At 45.9% G+C, this 18,417-nt stretch overlaps 2 protein-coding genes across 16 annotated transcripts in view; both read left to right on the forward strand.

The window, feature by feature from the left end:
* The window catches only part of KMT2D (lysine methyltransferase 2D), a 39,480-nt gene extending 35,836 nt beyond the window's left edge, over positions 1 to 3,644 (forward strand). For all 12 annotated transcript variants that reach the window (XM_057555948.1, XM_057555950.1, XM_057555959.1 and 9 more), the window contains exons 52-55: positions 1 to 286; positions 526 to 599; positions 727 to 835; positions 975 to 3,644. In XM_057555948.1, coding sequence (XP_057411931.1) covers positions 1 to 286; positions 526 to 599; positions 727 to 835; positions 975 to 1,067 — 562 coding nt within the window. In that variant the 3' untranslated portion in view covers positions 1,068 to 3,644. The remainder of the gene's footprint in view (positions 287 to 525; positions 600 to 726; positions 836 to 974) is intronic.
* Positions 3,645 to 4,055: 411 nt separating this feature from the next.
* Positions 4,056 to 18,011, forward strand: PRKAG1 (protein kinase AMP-activated non-catalytic subunit gamma 1). 4 transcript variants are annotated; one of them, XM_057556998.1, is made up of 13 exons: positions 4,059 to 4,161; positions 7,967 to 8,015; positions 13,191 to 13,373; positions 14,949 to 15,058; positions 15,257 to 15,338; positions 15,437 to 15,495; positions 15,636 to 15,681; positions 15,784 to 15,838; positions 16,163 to 16,289; positions 16,398 to 16,563; positions 16,722 to 16,759; positions 17,028 to 17,174; positions 17,305 to 18,011. In XM_057556998.1, exons 4-13 carry the CDS (start codon positions 14,987 to 14,989, stop codon positions 17,407 to 17,409), a joined length of 897 nt encoding a protein of 298 aa, XP_057412981.1. In that variant the 5' UTR covers positions 4,059 to 4,161; positions 7,967 to 8,015; positions 13,191 to 13,373; positions 14,949 to 14,986; the 3' UTR covers positions 17,410 to 18,011. The 4 variants fall into 4 exon arrangements, with proteins under 4 accessions (XP_007179351.1, XP_057412981.1, XP_007179350.2 ...); XM_007179289.3 differs by lacking the exon at positions 13,191 to 13,373 and having other exon boundaries at positions 4,056 to 4,161; XM_007179288.3 differs by lacking the exons at positions 4,059 to 4,161; positions 13,191 to 13,373 and adding an exon at positions 6,309 to 6,327.
* Positions 18,012 to 18,417: the final 406 nt, after the last annotated feature.

Below are 18,417 nucleotides of genomic sequence, written 5' to 3' on the forward strand. Positions count from 1 at the left end.
GCCCCACACTCTGAACAGCACCAGCATGTCCAAGGCATATCAGAGCACCTTCACAGGCGAGACCAACACCCCGTACAGCAAGCAGTTTGTGCACTCGAAGTCATCTCAGTACCGGCGGCTCCGCACTGAGTGGAAGAACAATGTATATCTGGCTCGCTCCCGTATCCAGGGCCTGGGGCTCTATGCAGCCAAGGACCTAGAAAAGCACACAATGGTCATTGAGTACATTGGCACCATCATTCGCAATGAGGTGGCCAACCGGCGGGAGAAAATCTATGAGGAGCAGGTATGGGCTGGCAGAGGGGCCATCATGGTGTGTGGTCCACACTTAGCCAAGGGGCAAGGGGCAGGATTGGGGCCAGAGGAGCAGGTGGAAAGCTGTGGGAAGAGGAGGGGAGAGGCAGGAGAACGGAAGAATAAGAAATGAAGATAAGCCCACTGCCCAAGTCCACTCCTTGATCTCGCCACCACCGCTGCCATTCTCTGATATTCTTGCCCCTTCCTCTGCAACCTCTGCCTTTCTAGAATCGAGGCATCTACATGTTTCGAATAAACAACGAACATGTCATTGATGCTACGTTGACCGGAGGCCCTGCCAGGTGAGAGAGGGATGAGTAAGAAGGGATTTAAGAGTCCCTGAGGGTGGCATTCTGGGGGTGGGCCAACAAGGAACCAGAATCATCCAACCCAGTTGCTCGGCGTTTCTGACTTTGTCCCACTGCCTAGGTACATTAACCATTCCTGTGCCCCTAACTGTGTGGCAGAAGTTGTGACATTTGACAAGGAGGACAAAATCATCATCATCTCCAGCCGGCGAATCCCCAAAGGAGAGGAGGTAAGAGGAAGCATCCCTCAGTGAGTGACAAAGAAGCTCCCTCTTCTCTGCCATTTGCTGGAAGTCAAAATCCAAGGCCACTGCCCTCCCCCACTTCCTCTGGGGGGCTGGCATTGATTCTGCCCTCTTCTCTTTCCAGCTGACATATGACTATCAGTTTGATTTTGAGGACGATCAGCACAAGATCCCCTGCCACTGTGGAGCCTGGAATTGTCGGAAATGGATGAACTAAGAAGCTTTGAGGCTACCAGGCAGGGGAGTCCCCCACCCCAACCTCTTCCCTGAAAGGGATGAGGGGGAAGAGAGGTAGCAGCCAGAGCCAGGACCCAGGGCTGGGGCTGCCGGCTGACCGGAGCCCCTGGAGCAGGAGGCTGGGGCAGAGGGCCCTAGGCCAAGCCCACCCTGGGCACCAGGGATGACCCTCTTCCCCGCCACTGGCCCCCAGGCTGGCATCTCTGCCCCCAGCTCCAGGAGGGGTCAGACAGAAGCAGCCATTGGGCATCTCAGGTTTGAGGGGGATATGGGCTGGGAACTACCCAGAAGCATCTGGGAGGCAGCAGGGAGGGGGGAGGAGGATGTGTGGCCGGGCCTCACAGCCCTGCTGCTCCCACCGACCTCTCTGGCCCAACTCGAGGCTGCAAAGAGACTTGACTAAGCTTGACAATCCCAAAGGCCGGGTCCCACACCTGGCCCTGCCTGCCGGGTCCTGCCCCCACCCTCACCCCCATCCCCTTCCCTCTCAATCTGTCTCTGTCTCCCTCTTCTCCTCTGTGTTTCTGTCTCTCTATGGGTTGTGTTTCCTTGTTTTCCACTCTGACAAATGCAACATGAACGGGAAAGAGGCGCCCCGCTGCCCAGGAGGGCAAGCCAGGCAAGCCGGGCAAGGAGACCCCGCACCCACACCTACCTCATTTAAGTGTTGGATTTTTTGCTGTTTTGAAATGTGAGACCCTCTCCAAGCCCCCTACTGCCCCAACCCTCTCCCCCACCTCACTGCCCTCTTCTGAGTGGGTGGAAGGGGGGTAGGAGGAAGAAGAAAAAACAACAAAAAAAAATCCATCTTTGTTTTTAATTACGGGCATGGGATGGTGGTTGAGGCTAATGATGATGAAGATTGGGGATGACTGGCCCCTAGTTGCTCTAGGACTTCCTTCTCCATCTGGACATGGGGGCAGGAGGGGTGTGCTAAACTTAGGACCAGGATATCTCCCTCCGGTTTTCCCAACCCCATCATGAGCCCATTTGCCCTCCAGCCCCTGGATAGGGTGGGTGGGTGGTAGGGTGAGGGCTATCCCTGAGTGGCATGCCCATACCCAGTGAGGCAGGGTGTGGCCCGGAGCTCCCACTTTCCCTCCGTCACCAAACTGCTGCTGGTCTGGTGGGAAGGGGTGGTGATGTGGGGCTGGGGGAGCTTAGTGTCAGCGCGGGGAGGGTGGGGGGTATTTATCTATTTATACATGGGATTGTACATAGTCTTGTGGGGCATGGGGGAGCCGGCTGGAGGTGAGAACCCTCCCCTCTCCCCCCACCCCCGGGGAGAGCAAATGTAAAACTACTAATTTTTGTGCTTTATATATTCTATATAAATATATCTATTTTCTTTTTACAAAACCAGTTTATAAATGGTAGGGGGGCGTGGGGCGGACACATGGAGCTCCCCTTGTGGGGGAGCCCCCTCCATTACCCAACCTACCGCCCTTTTCCTCACCCCCTCCTCCCCACCCCCTGGCTGTGACTGCTGTAAGGGGGGGGTATAGAGGCTGGGCGATTCCCACCCCCTTTTGTATAGTTGGACTATGTTATAACGCACAAAAGTGAGCTGGCCCCAGGGGGAGCCAGAGGGTAATGGGTTCCCCTGCCTCCTCCCTTGTCCTTCCCCTTTCTGCCCAAGCTTGTGCTGCAGTTGAACCTCTTCCTGGGGGTAGGGTTAGGTCAGGGGGTGGGTGAGGCCCCAGACCCCTCTCTGGTAGGGAGCCATGGGGATGAAGATGAAGCTTATATGCAGTTCTCTCCTAGGGGCTGTGGGCAAAGGGCATTTTGTAATTAATATTTTCAAGAATCAAATGTCTGGAGTGTAGGGGTGGGCTTGGTGGTGGTGTATGGGCGGGCCTGCTGGAGGGGGAGCACGGTTGCTGTTGTGATTTTAGGTTTGTTTTTGTTTGTTTTCGAATTTGGGGGGTTGCGGATTGATGGGGGTAGGGAGTTTTTTTTTTTTTTTTAAGCTGCTTCCTCAACTGTTTCAAGCTGCAAATGTTTAAGAGAAATAACATCCCCTCACCCCCACAGAAACCACTGTAATTAAATCAGACAGTGGGGAGACTGGGCTGCTGCCCCCAAAGCCATTGGATGTTCCTTTTCCAAGAGCAAAAAAGGTCTAGGCTACAGGGAGGGGGAGATTGGCTCCTGCGAGTCAGGCTCTGGTTGGGGCTTGGGCCCTGGGATTGGGAAAAGGGGATGGGGCAGACTTTGTAAGCATATGCTAGGTATCTGATAGTCCTGTAGAATTTAGTGAAGAAACCTTATACAGTTTTTAATTTTTATATAAACTAACTCAGACCCAAGCTACAAGGTTGGAATTTTGGTTGTTGGTTTTTTTTTTGTTTTTTTTTTTTTAAGTACCCCGCCTGTATAATTGCATCAGAATTCCCTCTCCCCCGCCCCGCCCTTCCCCGTGCCCCATGTTTGTATTTTGGGTTGGTTTACACTTGCACATATTCAATTTTCAGTTTTTCCCCTTTACAGTCTTCTCCCCTCACCTCCAGGACCCTCCCTCCCCCTTTTTAAAAAATAAATCTCTGACAAGTGTGAATCCCGTGAAGACTTTATTTTGTGTTGTGTGTATCCTGTACAGCAAGGTTGGTCCTTCGTAACAACGGATGAAATGATTCCCTTTTTTAAAAGCGCCCTCTCTCCCTCCACCCCCAGCGCCCCCGTCCTTGGCATGTTTTGTATCAGCGATCATTCTGAACTGTACATAATTTATGTTGCAAGAGGCAAAGGGCAAGTTTTGGATTTTGCTTCTTCCAAGTTTGTTTTTAAACGACAAATAAAAAAAGAACATTTTAAATACAAGCGGCTCCGTCCCGTCACCCTCGCCGTCGGTGGGATCCGTGAGGTGCGGGAGGACCGGGGGGAGGGCGATTTCGGAGGCCAGGCCACGCCGGAAGGGTCAGCTCCCCGCCTTCCGCCCTTGGCTTGCGTCAGTCCTGACGTAGCCGGAAGTGGCGTCGCGGTACCGGACGTGGGGCGGGACCTTCCCTGCCTCCCGCCCCGGGCAAGCTTCCTAAAGCGAACGAACCCAGCCGGCGTCTCTCGCGATGGAGGCGGTGAGGAGCGCGGGGAGGGCTGCGGGAGGGCGCTGTGGAGCTTGAGACCCCCCGTCAGGGGATGGGGAGGCCGGGGCCGGCGCTGGTGCCCAGTAAACGAGAAGCAGGGTGTCTGTCCTATCCCGTGACCCTGCCCCTCCGCTCCTTCGCTGAGTGCATCTCCTAGGACTGGGCCGCGCCCGTGCCTGCCTTCGGTCCGTGGTACTTTTAGCCCGAGCGGGCAATGACTCCTAGCTCCCTCCTTGGAACCTACGCACGCCTTGGCGATGTCGGGCCTCCTTTCCTTTTAGCGCCTCGAGCCCTTCAGAGGTTTGCCTGAGAGAGAAGGGTTGTGAGCCAGATTTCCTGGGTGAAGCAGGGGGTTCCGAGGGACCCCCGCTTGCAGGTAGCACCTGGTCCCCAGTTGTGTGAGTGTGATTCATGCACTCCTTGGCAGGAGGGACGTCTGAAAGCTCCTTCTTGGCAGGCAGGCATTGACGGATTGTGGCAGGTCCCTGTCATCCTCCCAGAGTTGCTGCAGGTTGCCTACTACCTGTTTGGACCCATCCTCACTCTCAGGAGCCTTTGTCTAGTACTCTGGAACCCTTCCCATTCACTTCCCTCCATGTATCCTTTGTCAGGCAGAGTAACTCTAACTACCTTGGTTTTTATCATCTGCTACTGTAGTTGTGTGAGGGCTGCAGGTTCACCTTTCTTTGGATCAGTTACATGCCCAGGGTCATTTCCCTTACTGTACCCTTTGTTTGCCTGCAGAGAGGTCATGTCCCTAAGGTTATAAAGAAGAAACCAGACCAAAGTGGTAAAATGATTTGCAGCTGGTCACCCAGGCAAGGGAGTAAGTTCTTACAGATTAAGAGAATTTTGAGCAAGAATAAAAGGTCTGATTCCATTAAATTCAAAATAACATTATTTTTTACTTACTTATAAATGTATTATGGTTTACAAAGCATTTTAATATAGGTTTTCTAATTTAGCCCTCATACTTTATGTACTGGATTAGGTTTTTGGAATAGAAATAGTTTTGAAAAGAAAAAAAAAGGGAGTTCCCTGGCGGTCCAGTGGTTAGGACTCAGCCTTTTCACTGCCAGGCCTGGGTTTGATCCCTGGTGGGGGGACTAAGATACCACAGGCCACGCATCTTGGCCAATAAATAAATTAATTAATTGAATAAAATAAAGAAAAAAGAAAACTCCTGCTTTGAAAATGCTTAGCCTAACTGGAGCGGGGGTGAGGGTGAGGGCAAGTCAGTGACAGCTGTTATTTAAGGTAGACTGTAATAAATGCTAGCATCAAGATGCAGAAAAAGGACCGTGGCAGCATAGAGGAGGGAGAAATTGCTGTCAGCCCACGAGAGGGCATTGCAGGTTGAGAGAACAGTGAGAGCAAGGGCATAGAAACTGGGGCATGTAGAGATTAATTGGGGTGAGCCAGTGGCTTGATGTTGCTGGAGCTTTGGATTTTGGTCACAGTTGGAGAAATGACTGGAAAATGGAAAAGTAGGCTGGGGTCAGGTTGAAGATATTGCATACCACATTAAGTTTGAACTTTATTTTGTAATAAGAGGACCCATGGAAGATTCATGAGCAAGGTAGTGAGTGTACTTTAGGAATATTCCTAACGGCTTTCTGTAAATGGATGAAGCTGCTTCAGAAAGTAGTGAGTTCTTGGTTGCTGGAGTTGAAAGTCCCTTCCAAACCTGAGATGCTTGGTGAGAGAACTTGGTGACAGCATGAAAGACAAATTGAAGAGGAAATAGACTTCCTCTTCTCTAAACTGGCAGGGAGACCAGCTTAGAGAATGCTATAGAAGTGGGATGTAAAAGGCTAAGTTAAAGCTGTGAAAGTGGAAAGGAGAGAGATGGCTTTGAGGCATTTCTAACATAGCAGCTTAGCTGAGAGATGTTAAGGACAAGTTTAGGTCATGCCCTGCTCTGTCATTCTAAGCAGACATGTTGGCATAGCTCGTTCTTGGAGGAATCAAGACCACAGTTCTAGGCATCAGGGAAGACAGCAATGCAAAAACAAAGGTGGGACCCACAGTAAGAATAATAGGATTGGAGGGACAGATGCTGTTCTGTTTTGTATTGAAGCATTTGAGGAGTCTCTGTGACATCTGTGGTGGTCCAGCAAACAACTGAAAATGTGGATCAGGAGTTTGGAAGAAATTGTGAGTCTATGTGTCAGATCTAGGGTGTGTCTCTGAAAATAGTATTTTGCACAAGTCCCCTGTGTTATTAAATGTAGAGAGAGTGGACATAATTACCCCACTCCTGTGTGGAGAAACAGGCAGAAAGATAAAGTCATATTCAATTGTGTCTGACTCTCTTATGTAGGTGTCTGTGTCTCTGTTTAGCTGTGTGTCTCTTTTCTCTCTCTCTAACTTCATCTTAGGTCTCTCTGTTCACATCAGTGTGTATCATTATCAATTTGAGAGTTAAAAAACAAAACAGTTGAGAGTTATATGCAAACCCCCATGCTAGGTGGTATGAGGGAGTGATACAAAGAAGTATATGATAGTTCCAGGCTTCCAGGAATTTACAGTCTGTTTGGATAGATAATGAACAACATAACTGTAGCACAGTGCAGTAAATAAGTATCATACGCTGGGTACGATAATTTCTACAGAAGTAGCTGTTGCTGTGTCTTTGTATAGATCTGTGTAAGGCTGCTTTACTGCTAAACAGACCTCTTTCCCACTTAGAAGTGATGAGGCTGTTTTTCCGATAGTTTTGCCAGAATGCCAGGCCGTGCTGATAGCCTCATGCTGTCCAGACAGAAGAGAGGGAGATTATCCCCTGCCTACACCGTGGCCTGTTAGAGGAGGGAAGTTTAGCGCTGTCCTACCAACTTGACCCTGTTTACCAGCCAACCTCCCAGGTTCAAGCCAAGGCCTTTAACTTCATGTTACTACAGCAGCTGTGGAGGTGAAGTATGACTTTAAGTTAGTTTGGGGATATTACCCAGACAGAGCAAAATAGAGCCAAAACTGTTGATTCCAGCCAACAAAAATTATCACTATCTCTCCTGGGTTCCTAGATAACAATGAAATTTCCAAATGTTCCCACTTGAGGGAGCACAGAGATGGTTCTGAAGGTTTCTCTATATTCAAAGCACTTTCTAATCTCAGACTGTCATGAACAAGGAAGCTTGGAAAACCAGCACCCTCTGGGCTGTAGCAGCCTTTGACTCGCAAGGGTGCTGAGAGGACTCGGTTCCCTAGTTTCAGAACATTTATCCTTCTCATCTACCCCTCAGTCATTCAAACTTTGACTCTCTCTGGTAGTCAGCTTCTGGGATCCGCCCCAGATGTGGCCTCCTCTCATGGTAAGGGGTGCATCAGTGACTCAGGTGCCCACAACTATGCTTAGTGACTGTTTGGGGGAAAGCAGTATTGTCTCTCTGGCTTCCATATTTTTATAAAATAGGTCTGTGAGAGTCTTGTGGGGCCAACCTTAAGCTCATATTTTCTAGTCTCAGCTTTTAAGACCTAATGTTTCATTAGGCAAGGTAGTATATAAGGGCATGAGCTTTGGAACAGCACAGGTCTGTATTCAAATCCCCATTCCACCCTTTGCCAGCCATGAGACCTTGGGCAGGTTGCTTAATATTTCTTGAACCTAAGTTTCCTAATCTGTGAAAATAAGGCTAATAATAGTATTCACCTCAGGGTTATTATAAAGATTAAATGAGATAGTATTTCTGAAGGACAAGGAAGTCATTCGTTAACCAGCCCTTTCCCTAATGTTGCTAGGCTCAAATGGATGGAGCCTAAGATAGGCTGAATCTTTGTTCCTCTGTCTCTCCAGGTCACTTCTTCAGATAACTACTCAGCTCTGGAAAATGAGCATCCTCAAGGTAAGTTTACTGAAGAAAGGAAACTGGTATGAAAAACCAGTTTCATACCAGTAGCCCGATCCTGATTTGTCTTCAGCAGTGCTTTTGAATTTCTCCCGGAGTCTTCCCTGGGAAGATCAAAGCTGGGCCAGATAATGTGCCAAACCACATAAATCAGGAACAATGATTTGGCAAGATCACCTAGGAATAAATCTTGGGCAGGGTGAGGATGATTAATATCTTCAGTTGTCAAACCACTTGAGAGAAACTTTTGAGGTACAGGGAAAACTTCCATAGGCAACTCTGGGCTGGCTAACCATGGTTTAGAAGTCCCCGGTAGGGACTTCCCTGGTGGTCCAGTGATTAAGACTCTGTGCTTCCAATGCAGGGGGTGCAGGTTCCATCCCTGGTTGGGGAACTAAGGTCCCACATGCCGTGTGGCCAAAAAAGAAAGAAAGAAAGAATAGTGAATGAATAAATGAGTTGATACTGCAAAAAAAAAAAAAAAAAGTCCCTGGTATGTTCTGAGTAGCCCAGAAACAAAGCCACTAGGATTTTATCATACAGTGATCTCACTAAAACCACTGAGTATACACAAGAAATTATAGAAAGGACTTGAAACCCTTAGAACTAATCTAGAAATAGAGGCACTAAACCCTAAAATTCAGGGCACAGGAGAAGGCAATTCCAGCACCTGCCCAAATACTTGGTTAGAATGGAATGGTCCAACCCTAGGTCATCTAGAAAGAAGCAAAATTTATAGGCATCTTTGGTAAAGAATTTTGCCCAGGAACACTCCTAGTCTTCCTAGGACATGTTTATGGCATTAGGAGTACACACTTTCTCAGAGGATTGAAATATGGGATGAGATCCTAGAACATATTATTAAAGGTCCGTGAGTTCTCCACAAGAATTTTTTAAATGTTCTGTTTTCATGTTGTTGGTATCCAAAAAAGTTAATATAGTCATATTTTGAATTACCTAGATGATTCTTCATAATTGAGTACTGCCCCATGATATCAGTGCTTATTTTGTGTTTCTGAGTGCTTTCGCATTAGCACCAACTGAGGCAAGGGTAAGAACCTCAAATTGTCTCCATGGATCAAGCAGTGACATGAGCTGCGTATGACTACAATAACCTGTAGATCTCGTTGCATCTAAAAGGAGGCAGCAACTATCCAGGTCTGGTCAATTGCTACTATTCGGGAATTCACAACCTACTTTTGTCAGATCTTCTGATTATGAAAAGAAACCGAGAGTTTGGATTTTTATGTAAATCTCCAGATTTTTTTAATTGGGCAACTGATTTTAAAATTATTTTAAAAATCCTGGGAAAACCAAGTCAAATATGTTTGTAGTCCTGTAGCCTGGAATGATAGTATTTAACTATCAGTGTACCATGTCTTAAACTGGTGTCAAAAGACATGTTCTTGGGAATCTGTGAGTTTTCAAATTTGAAGAACAATGGTGGCCTTCCAGTTAAAGATGGTGGATTGAATACATGCATCTACTTTCGCTCCTTCACAAAAAGCCACTAAAACCATGAAGGAATTTTTTTAAAAAGGTACAAAACCACCAGAATAGGGAGAACAAGAGAGGAGATAATAGCAATGAATTTTTGGAAGCTGGAACGCAGACAGAAGTGTGGTAAGTGACTTAGCAGACCTGAGAAAACTGAATTATAAACTAGCAGTGAGGAAAGTCCAAAAGCATTGAAGGTCTAAGAAGCAGTCAGATGGCAAGACTCCCTACCCCACTGAGTGCAGCTGGGAAACTCCTATCCCAACTTTGGCAGAGACTGGAGGTATGGAAAGGGGCGCCGGCCCAGTTGAAGGCAGAGGTACTGTGCTGAAAACAGGAGCACGAAGTGAACTATACTGGATGCTGAGACCCCAGCCCTTTTCCCCCATTCGGTTTTCAGAGTGCTAATAGAAAAGACTTCATCCTCCAAGCACAAAATTGCATGAATAATCCTTCTCTTCAGAATCCCATTGAGGGGAAAGCCCTAAAAATGTAAGTATTGAGTGTTCCCCATCTAAATGGTTCACCATCAACAAGGTTCATTTACAGACATAAAGCTTCTAATCAGCTTTAAAGACTCCACTCTTAAAATATGGTTTGAATCCTCTTTTAAACCAAGGATTACCAGACATCTAAAGAAAGCCTGTAACATGAAAAAAGTGATCCAAACTGCCCCCCACAAATGGAAAAAAACAAACAAACAGGAAAAAAAAGCAACAGAGGGGAAAAGTCAACGCATAGAGAAGAGAACTTTAAAAGTTAACGTTAATGGACTTCCCTGGTGGCACAGTGATTAAGAATCCGCCTGCCAGTGCAGGGGACACGGGTTCGATCCCTGGTCCGGGAAGATCCCACATGCCGCAGAGCAGATAAGCCCGTGCACCACAACTACTGAGCCTGTGCTCTAGAGCCTGTGAGTCACAACTACTGAGCCAGCGCACCGCAACTACTGAAGCCTGCGTGCCTAGAGCCCATGCTTCGCAACAAGAGAAGCCACTACAATGAGAAGCCCGCGCACCGCAATGAAGAGTAGCCCTTGCTCACCACGACTAGAGAAAGCCCGCGCGCAGCAACAAAGACCCAATGCAGCCAAAAATAAATAAATAAATTTATTAAAAATAAAATTTAAAAATATTAATGCATACTCAGATAAAGAATATTTCCACCATGAAACAAGTATAGGAAGTAATTTTTTTAAGAAAAGCAGTTTTCAGAAAACAAAAAAGGAGCTCTTGGAAATTAAAAATATAATAGCAAAAATTTTAAACTAAGTAGGAGGTGTGGAAAATCAAGTTGAAGAAATCTCTCATAAAGTAGAATTAAAAATCAAAGAAGTGGACTCACAGACATAGAAAACAAACTTACGGTTACCAAAGGAGAAAGGAGGGGGATAAATTAGGAGTATGGGATTAACAGATAGAAACTACTATATATAAAATAGATAAACAACAGAGTCCTACTGTATGGCACAAGGAACTTTATTCAATATCTTGTAATAAACTATAAAGGAAAAGAAAAAAAAATCAGAAGAGGAAAGTAGGAGAGAAAAGATACAGTAGTTAGTACCTCCTTATCCTCGGGGGATACATTCTAAGACTCCCAGTGGATGCCTGAAACCGCAGATACTATGAAACCCTGTATATATTATGGTTTTTTCCTATACATACATACATACCTATGAAAGTTTAATTTACAAATTAGGCACAGTAAGAGGTTAACAACAGTAACTAATAATAAAATAGAACAGTTATAACATATATTAAGAGTTATGTGAATGGGGTTGGTCGGTCTGTCTGCCTCTAAATATCTTATTGTACAAATTTAATGCCTTTTCCATCTTGACTAAGCCCTTATCACACACTGACCCCATAACTTTTGCAGTTGGAGGTGCAACAGCAAAACTAGCATGAATTCCTTTTTCATTCTTCACAGTTTCACAGAAGATTCATTCTTTTTTTTTTTTAATCAGTGAATTGTGTTTATGCTGATTCTTTTTTTTTTTAATTTAACATTTTATCTTTATTTATTTATTTTTGGCTGCGTTGGGTCTTCGTTGCTGCATGCAGGCTTTCTCTAGTTGCGGTGAGCGGGGGCTACTCTTCGTTGCAGTATGTGGGCTTCTCATTGCGGTGGCTTGTCTTGGTGCTGAGCACAGGCTCTAGGTGTGCGGGCTTCATTGCAGGCTTCAGCCCATTGCGGTGCATGAGCTCAGTAGTTGTGGCTCACGGGCTCTAGAGCGCAGGCTCAGTAGTTGTGGCACACAGGCTTAGTTGCTCCGTGGCATGCGGGGTCTTCCCAGACCAGGGATTGAACCCATGTCCCGGCCTTGGCAGGCGGATTCTTTTTTTTTTTTTTAAATTATTTATTTATTTATTTTTGGCTGTGTTGGGTCTTCGTTTCTGTGCGAGGGCTTTCTCTAGTTGCTGCAAGCGGGGGCCACTCTTCATCGCGGTGCGAGGGCCTCTCACTGTTGCGGCCTCTCTTGTTGCGGAGCACAGGCTCCAGACGCGCAGGCTCAGTAGTTGTGGCTCACGGGCCCAGTTGCTCCGCGGCATGTGGGATCCTCCCAGACCAGGGCTCGAACCCGTGTCCCCTGCATTAGCAGGCAGATTCTCAACCACTGCGCCACCAGGGAAGCCCGGCAGGTGGATTCTTAACCACTGCGCCACCAAGGGCGTCCAGAGGTTCATTCTTATCATAGATCTCAGCATATGATTTTTTTTCTTTCCCTTATTAAGTCAAGAACTTTCACCTTTTCACTTATAGGAAGCACTTTGGGGCTTCAGTTTTACATATCCAAATTGCCAGCCTCACTATTCTTGTGCTCTGTGGCCATTATTAAGTAAAATAAGGGTTACTTGAACACAAACACTGTGATACAGTGACAGTCAATCTGATAACTGAGAGGGCTACTAAGTGACTAACGGGCGGGATATGCTGGACAAAGGGACGATTGACGCCCAGGGCTGGAACTGAGCTTAATGGCAAGAGATTTCATCATGTTGCTCAGAATGCCGTGCAATTTAAAACTTATGAATTGTTTATTTCTGGAATTTTCCATTTAATAGTCAGACTAGGGTTGACCACGAGTAACTGAGACCATGGAAAGTGAAACCTTGGATAAGGGGGGGACTACTGTATTTTAAAAACAACAACAACAACAAAAACAAACCTTAAAGGGTCAGTTTTGGAATAATATCTAAATATCTAAATAATATCTAAATAATAGGAGTTACAGAAAGAGAAAAATGACAACACAGAGGGAAGGAAACAATCAAGGAAGTAATTCAAGAACATTTCCTGGAACTGAAGAACATTAGTTTTCATGTTGAAAGGACTCATTGAATATTCAGCACAATGGGTGAAATTGTCCCACCCAAAGCACAATCATCATGAGATTTCAGAACACTGGGAACAAAGAGAAGATCCTGAGTTTCCAAAGAGAAAAAAACAAGTCACATACAAAGAATCAGAATTGCCTGGGACTCCGGACTCTCAACACCACCAGAAGCTGGCAGGCAATGAAGCGCAGTGCCTTCAATATTCTGCAGGAAAATAAATTCCAACCTAGAATTCTATATCCAGCCAAATTATAATTCAAAGATGAGGGTAAAATAAAGATATCTGCAGGCTACAAGGTCTCAAAAAATTTACTTCCCATGCACCCTTTCTCAGGAAGCTACTGGAAGATGTGCTCCACCAAAACAAGGGAGTAATCAAAAAAGATGAAAACATGGGATACAGGACACAGGAGTGCCAATACAGGAGAGACGTGAAAGGGCTCCCCTGGATGGTGATGAAGGAAGATCTAAGGATGACAGCAGTGCACACCAGGCACACCAGCCCAGATCTGAGCAGGTCAGAAGGCTCCAGAGAGACTTCTTTGGGTAGTTTAAATTGTTAGACTGTCTCATGCTTCTGAACTTCTTGAAAGGAGATTTAAACAATTGGTAAAGAGTTTGGGGATTGAATTAGTTATAAGTACTATGCATAGAGAACTAAGCAAACAAAAAGACAAGACAATTATTAACTCCAAGGAAAACAAAAAGTTGTGAAAGAAAAAAAACTCAGACTTTACTACTTGACTTAGCTCTGAATAATGAATATTTAGTCAAAATTATTTAAATACTGATGTAACCAACCTTACAGTTTAACTTCTGGGAGAACGGAGTGATGGGAGGTGCATGTTTATAATGGGGTCCTGGTAGGAAAGAGAATTGAAAATTCTCATCTTCCTTGCATGATAATAGATAATGCCTCTCATCTTCCTTGCATGATAATAGATAATGCCTCTCATCTTCCTTGCATGATAATAGTTAATGCCTAAAAGTGAACAAAAAATGTAGCAATATAAGCATGTTATTTATAGACATAGAAATAAGTACCAAAATACTCAGCTAAAAGAGGTCTCATCTCTGGGGAGGGGTAGTACAGGGAGGTGGGTGCTAGGGACTGCAGTTTTTCTTAACAAAATTTGTAGAACTGTTTGACTCTTTAAACTGTGTACCTGTATAACTTTGGTAAAAAATTAAAAACAAACAACTGGCGTAGGATTTAAGAGCGTGAACTTTGGAATCAGGTAGATCCATGTTTGAGTCTTTCTTGTTACTAATGGTATGACCTTGAGCAGGTTGGTTTTTTGTTTTTTTGGGTTTTTTTCGCTGCTTTCCACCTGTTTTCTCAGCTGAAAAATGAGGGCAATATTTATTTGCCTTGCAGATTAAATGGTGTAATATTTTTAAGTACACATAGCATACTATGTAGCACATTTGGGCTATTATTTTGGGGCTTGCTTCTCCAGTTGAGAGCAAGCAGTTAAAATCAGGGGAATGGAAAGGTAAACCCAGCCAGGGTCTCTCATTTGTCTAGAGTAGGTGGGATGATTTCTGAATCACAAGGTCATCCCAAGATGGACTCTCAGGTTGTTTTGGGCCAGGTTGATTGAGCACTGGGCTTGAACTTAGTGTTGTTCTGAAATGGCCCAACTTGGACCATGACTTTCTCATCTGTGGGTCTTAGAAGAATTTTAAGAAGTTTACTTGGATTTTAAGAAGCTTAATTACATCTTAATTGAGAAAAGAGAACAAGTGAAAATGTGCTAAATATATGAAAAGGACAATGAGTTAAAGATGAGAAAAAAAGCTTTTAGACTAGAATAGGTTAGTGAAAGTATTACAGACTTTCTGTTTTAGTCAGCCATCTTTTGGCTAAGGAGCCAATAGATATAGTTCTACCTGGGGGTGGGGTTGGATGAAATGGTTTTCTAAGGGGTTTATCCAGGTTTTGTGGGAACAATAGGAACAAAACAGAATAGGGGGCCTTATAAAATCATGCTGTAAATATTTGAGCAACTACAACACTTTTATTTTCTGCCTCTTTTGATTGTGAGTTGTTGCACTGGAAGGAAGCTACTAACTATCCCACCCTATGCAGAGACTCCAGAATCCAACAATAGCGTGTATACTTCCTTCATGAAGTCTCATCGCTGCTATGACCTGATTCCCACAAGCTCAAAATTGGTTGTATTTGATACTTCCCTTCAGGTAGGCGAAATCCTCTTTTCCCTTCCCCCTTCCTTGGAGCCTCTGGTTCAATACCTCTCATCCTACCTCATCCCAAGGGTAATACCCTTGTCCTTCTATGGGGTTAGGCTCGTGTTTTCCCAGCATACCCAATTCCTATTCTTTTAAAGTCCTGCCCCCTGCAAATTTTCCTTTGTGACTGTTACTCTTTCACTACAGGTGAAGAAAGCTTTCTTTGCTTTGGTGACTAATGGTGTCCGAGCTGCCCCTTTGTGGGATAGTAAGAAGCAAAGTTTTGTGGGTAAGCAGAAGTTGTTGGAACACAGTTTTACTGGCATCTTGTGCTGGGCAGGGAGAGAGGCTTTGAGCAGTGCTGAGGGCTCTTATCTTGGCCTCTAGGCATGCTGACCATCACTGATTTCATCAATATTCTGCACCGCTACTATAAATCAGCCCTGGTAAGGAGCCTTAGCTCAATGACCAAAACCACTTTCCCTGCCCAGAGTCCCTCATTCTCATTTCCTTTCTTCCAAACAAACTACAGGGGGTTAATGAAGCAGGGAGATCAAGTCTCAAGTTCTGTTGCTTCTGCTTTCAGGTACAGATCTATGAGCTGGAAGAACACAAGATAGAAACTTGGAGAGGTATGTAGAGAACTGGGGGTTGTAAAAGGATAAAGGGATGGAAAGTTTCCTGGGAAACAGTTTTTCATGGTGGTATTTTGTGAACCTCCCTTTTCCCTTCAGAGGTGTATCTACAGGATTCCTTTAAACCACTTGTCTGCATTTCTCCTAATGCCAGGTGAGTTCCAGCTAACCATTTGTCCAGAGGGGAAAGAGCCTTGCCATTATCATAGCTAAGGCCCTAGATACACAAAGATCCAAGGGCAGAAGAGAGGCAAGACACTCCTCTCTCTCTGTCTCTCTCTGTCTCTCTCTGTCTCTCTCTGTCTCTCTCTGTCTCTCTCTCTCTCTCACACACACACACACACACACACATTTAGGTCTAGTCTGAACACTGCTCCTCTCCCCCAACCACCTTTTTATAAACAAACTCTAAGGAGCTATTTAACCACCCTCAGGCCCAGCACTGTGGAACTTATCATTATCCCCTACCTTCCCACAGCTTGTTTGATGCTGTCTCTTCATTAATTCGAAACAAGATCCACAGGCTGCCAGTTATTGACCCGGAATCAGGCAACACCTTGTACATCCTCACCCACAAGCGCATCCTCAAATTCCTCAAGTTGTTTGTAAGTGCTCCTCAGCCCAGTTTTTACTTCTTACATACTTGTCGGAGGGGTATCCAAAGGTGGTTTGAGGGGCCTTGAAAAAAATCAAGATGATGGTAATTTCCTCAGATCACTGAGTTCCCCAAGCCAGCGTTCATGTCTAAGTCTCTGGAAGTACTACAGATTGGCACCTATGCTAACATTGCTATGGTCCGCACTACTACCCCCGTCTACGTGGCTCTGGGCATCTTTGTACAGCACCGAGTCTCAGCCCTGCCAGTGGTGGATGAGAAAGGTGAGAGATTGGGCAAAAGGAGAGGGAGGGCTCCAGGGAAGCCAGGGAGGCTGTGGGAAAATCTGCTGTCCCCTCAGCTCAGCCCGGAGGGTGATTCTATAGGCAGGGGGAGCCTTGGATACCAGATCCTCCTTGCTGAGCTGCCTCTGTCCCCCTAGGGCGTGTGGTGGACATCTACTCCAAGTTTGATGTTATCGTGAGTGATTGTGGAGGTGCTGGGAGGCAGGGAGAGGGGTGGGGTGTTGGATGTGGAGAGGGAGAAGAAGAGAGTCTCTTCTGGGACCTGAGGGTTTTAGAAGCTTCCAAGCTTTCAAATCCTACTTGAAAAGGAATTGAATGAGCTGGGTGTGGCTTGTGGGCATGGCTGACAGCTACCCTAAATCACTCTGGTGAGGTTGGGTGGGCTCGGAGTTTGCGGGCTGGCTCCCTTGCTTCCCAGCATGAATGTTTCTCTCTCTCCCCAGAATCTGGCAGCAGAAAAGACCTACAACAACCTAGATGTGTCAGTGACCAAAGCCCTGCAACATCGATCACATTACTTTGAGGGTGTCCTCAAGTGCTACCTGCATGAGACTCTGGAAACCATCATCAACAGGCTGGTGGAAGCAGAGGTAGGGGAGCCAGCAACCCAAAAGGTGCTGGGGGTAGCAGCTTTGGTTTGGCATGGAGGGTAGGGGCTGAGGGCTCACCTTAACTGAGGCTGGCACTAAACATCCCTTTCTCCCTTATTGCTCTGTGCAGGTTCACCGACTTGTAGTGGTGGATGAGAATGATGTGGTCAAGGGAATTGTATCACTGTCTGACATCTTGCAGGCCCTGGTGCTCACAGGCGGAGAGAAGCCCTGAGCCGGGGGAAGGGGTCATGCAGCACCAGGGATTATGCCCCACTCACTGCCTGCCCAAAGCTCTGGGAACCAGAGACGAGAACTTTAGAGAATTGTGACTCTGTTCCCTGCCCGGGAGCCCCCTACCCTTCTACATGGGAGTGAGGGAAGGTGTGGGGGGGGAAGGAGAATGGATTTTTAGCTGTCCTTATCCTCACCCTTGAGGAAAACTTTCCGCCTAGTCCCTGTCCGCTTAGACATAGCCCCCCTTCTGTGCTCCTCAGGCAAATTCTGATCTCTGAGAGATCCCCAGACCTCACCCAGCCTTTGCCTCTATCTCTGCCCGTGACTCCACCCTAAGATAATGGACACAACAAGACTCTTCATAAAGATATTTTTATTCATCCTGTTTCCTGCTGTATGGAGGAGGCTGAGTCCATTTAATGGCATTTCTTCCCATAATGGGAGTGGGGAGGATCATGGGGAGGAGGGCCTTTGGGTTCCTGTGCTGTATGCATGTGAAGGGAGATGAGACGTAGGTGGAGGGGGAGGGCAGAGTGGTTAGCTGAGGTTATTGCTTTTTGTGGCAAACCTAATTAAAATGACAGGAGCCTTTTCATGGTATTTCAGTGTTTGATTTTTGTAGCTGATAGACACTAGTACTCCAACCCTCCTACTTCATATGGCTTCTTCAGCTCATCATTAATAACAACAACAATAGCACACACACATATATATAAAGCTGTGTGCCAGGCACCATTCTCAGTGCTTTACATATATTCAACTAATCCTCAGAACAATAGTAGATACTATTTCAGTTTTACAGATCTTTTTTTCTTTTAACTGAGGCACAGAGAGGCCAAGTAACTAGCCTAGGGCCACACCGTTAATAAAAAGTAGAGCTAGGATTTGAGCCGAAATAGTCTTGCCTTAGAGCTCATGCACTTCACCACTACACTAGATTTACTGCCTTTCTAATTCTCTGTTAATAACTATTCCCCGCCCTATTCCCTGCAGTCTCCTTATCACC

This window comes from Balaenoptera acutorostrata, chromosome 11, assembly GCF_949987535.1.
Source record: "Balaenoptera acutorostrata chromosome 11, mBalAcu1.1, whole genome shotgun sequence".
Classification (NCBI taxonomy): domain Eukaryota; kingdom Metazoa; phylum Chordata; class Mammalia; order Artiodactyla; family Balaenopteridae; genus Balaenoptera; species Balaenoptera acutorostrata.

Bases quoted from the DNA above. Each gene is read 5' to 3' on its own strand.
- PRKAG1 (XM_007179289.3), top strand. The intron at 15,839-16,162 runs GTGAGTTCCAGC...ACCTTCCCACAG, and splicing joins TGCATTTCTCCTAATGCCAG to CTTGTTTGATGCTGTCTCTT. The intron at 16,760-17,027 runs GTGAGTGATTGT...CTCTCTCCCCAG, and splicing joins ACTCCAAGTTTGATGTTATC to AATCTGGCAGCAGAAAAGAC.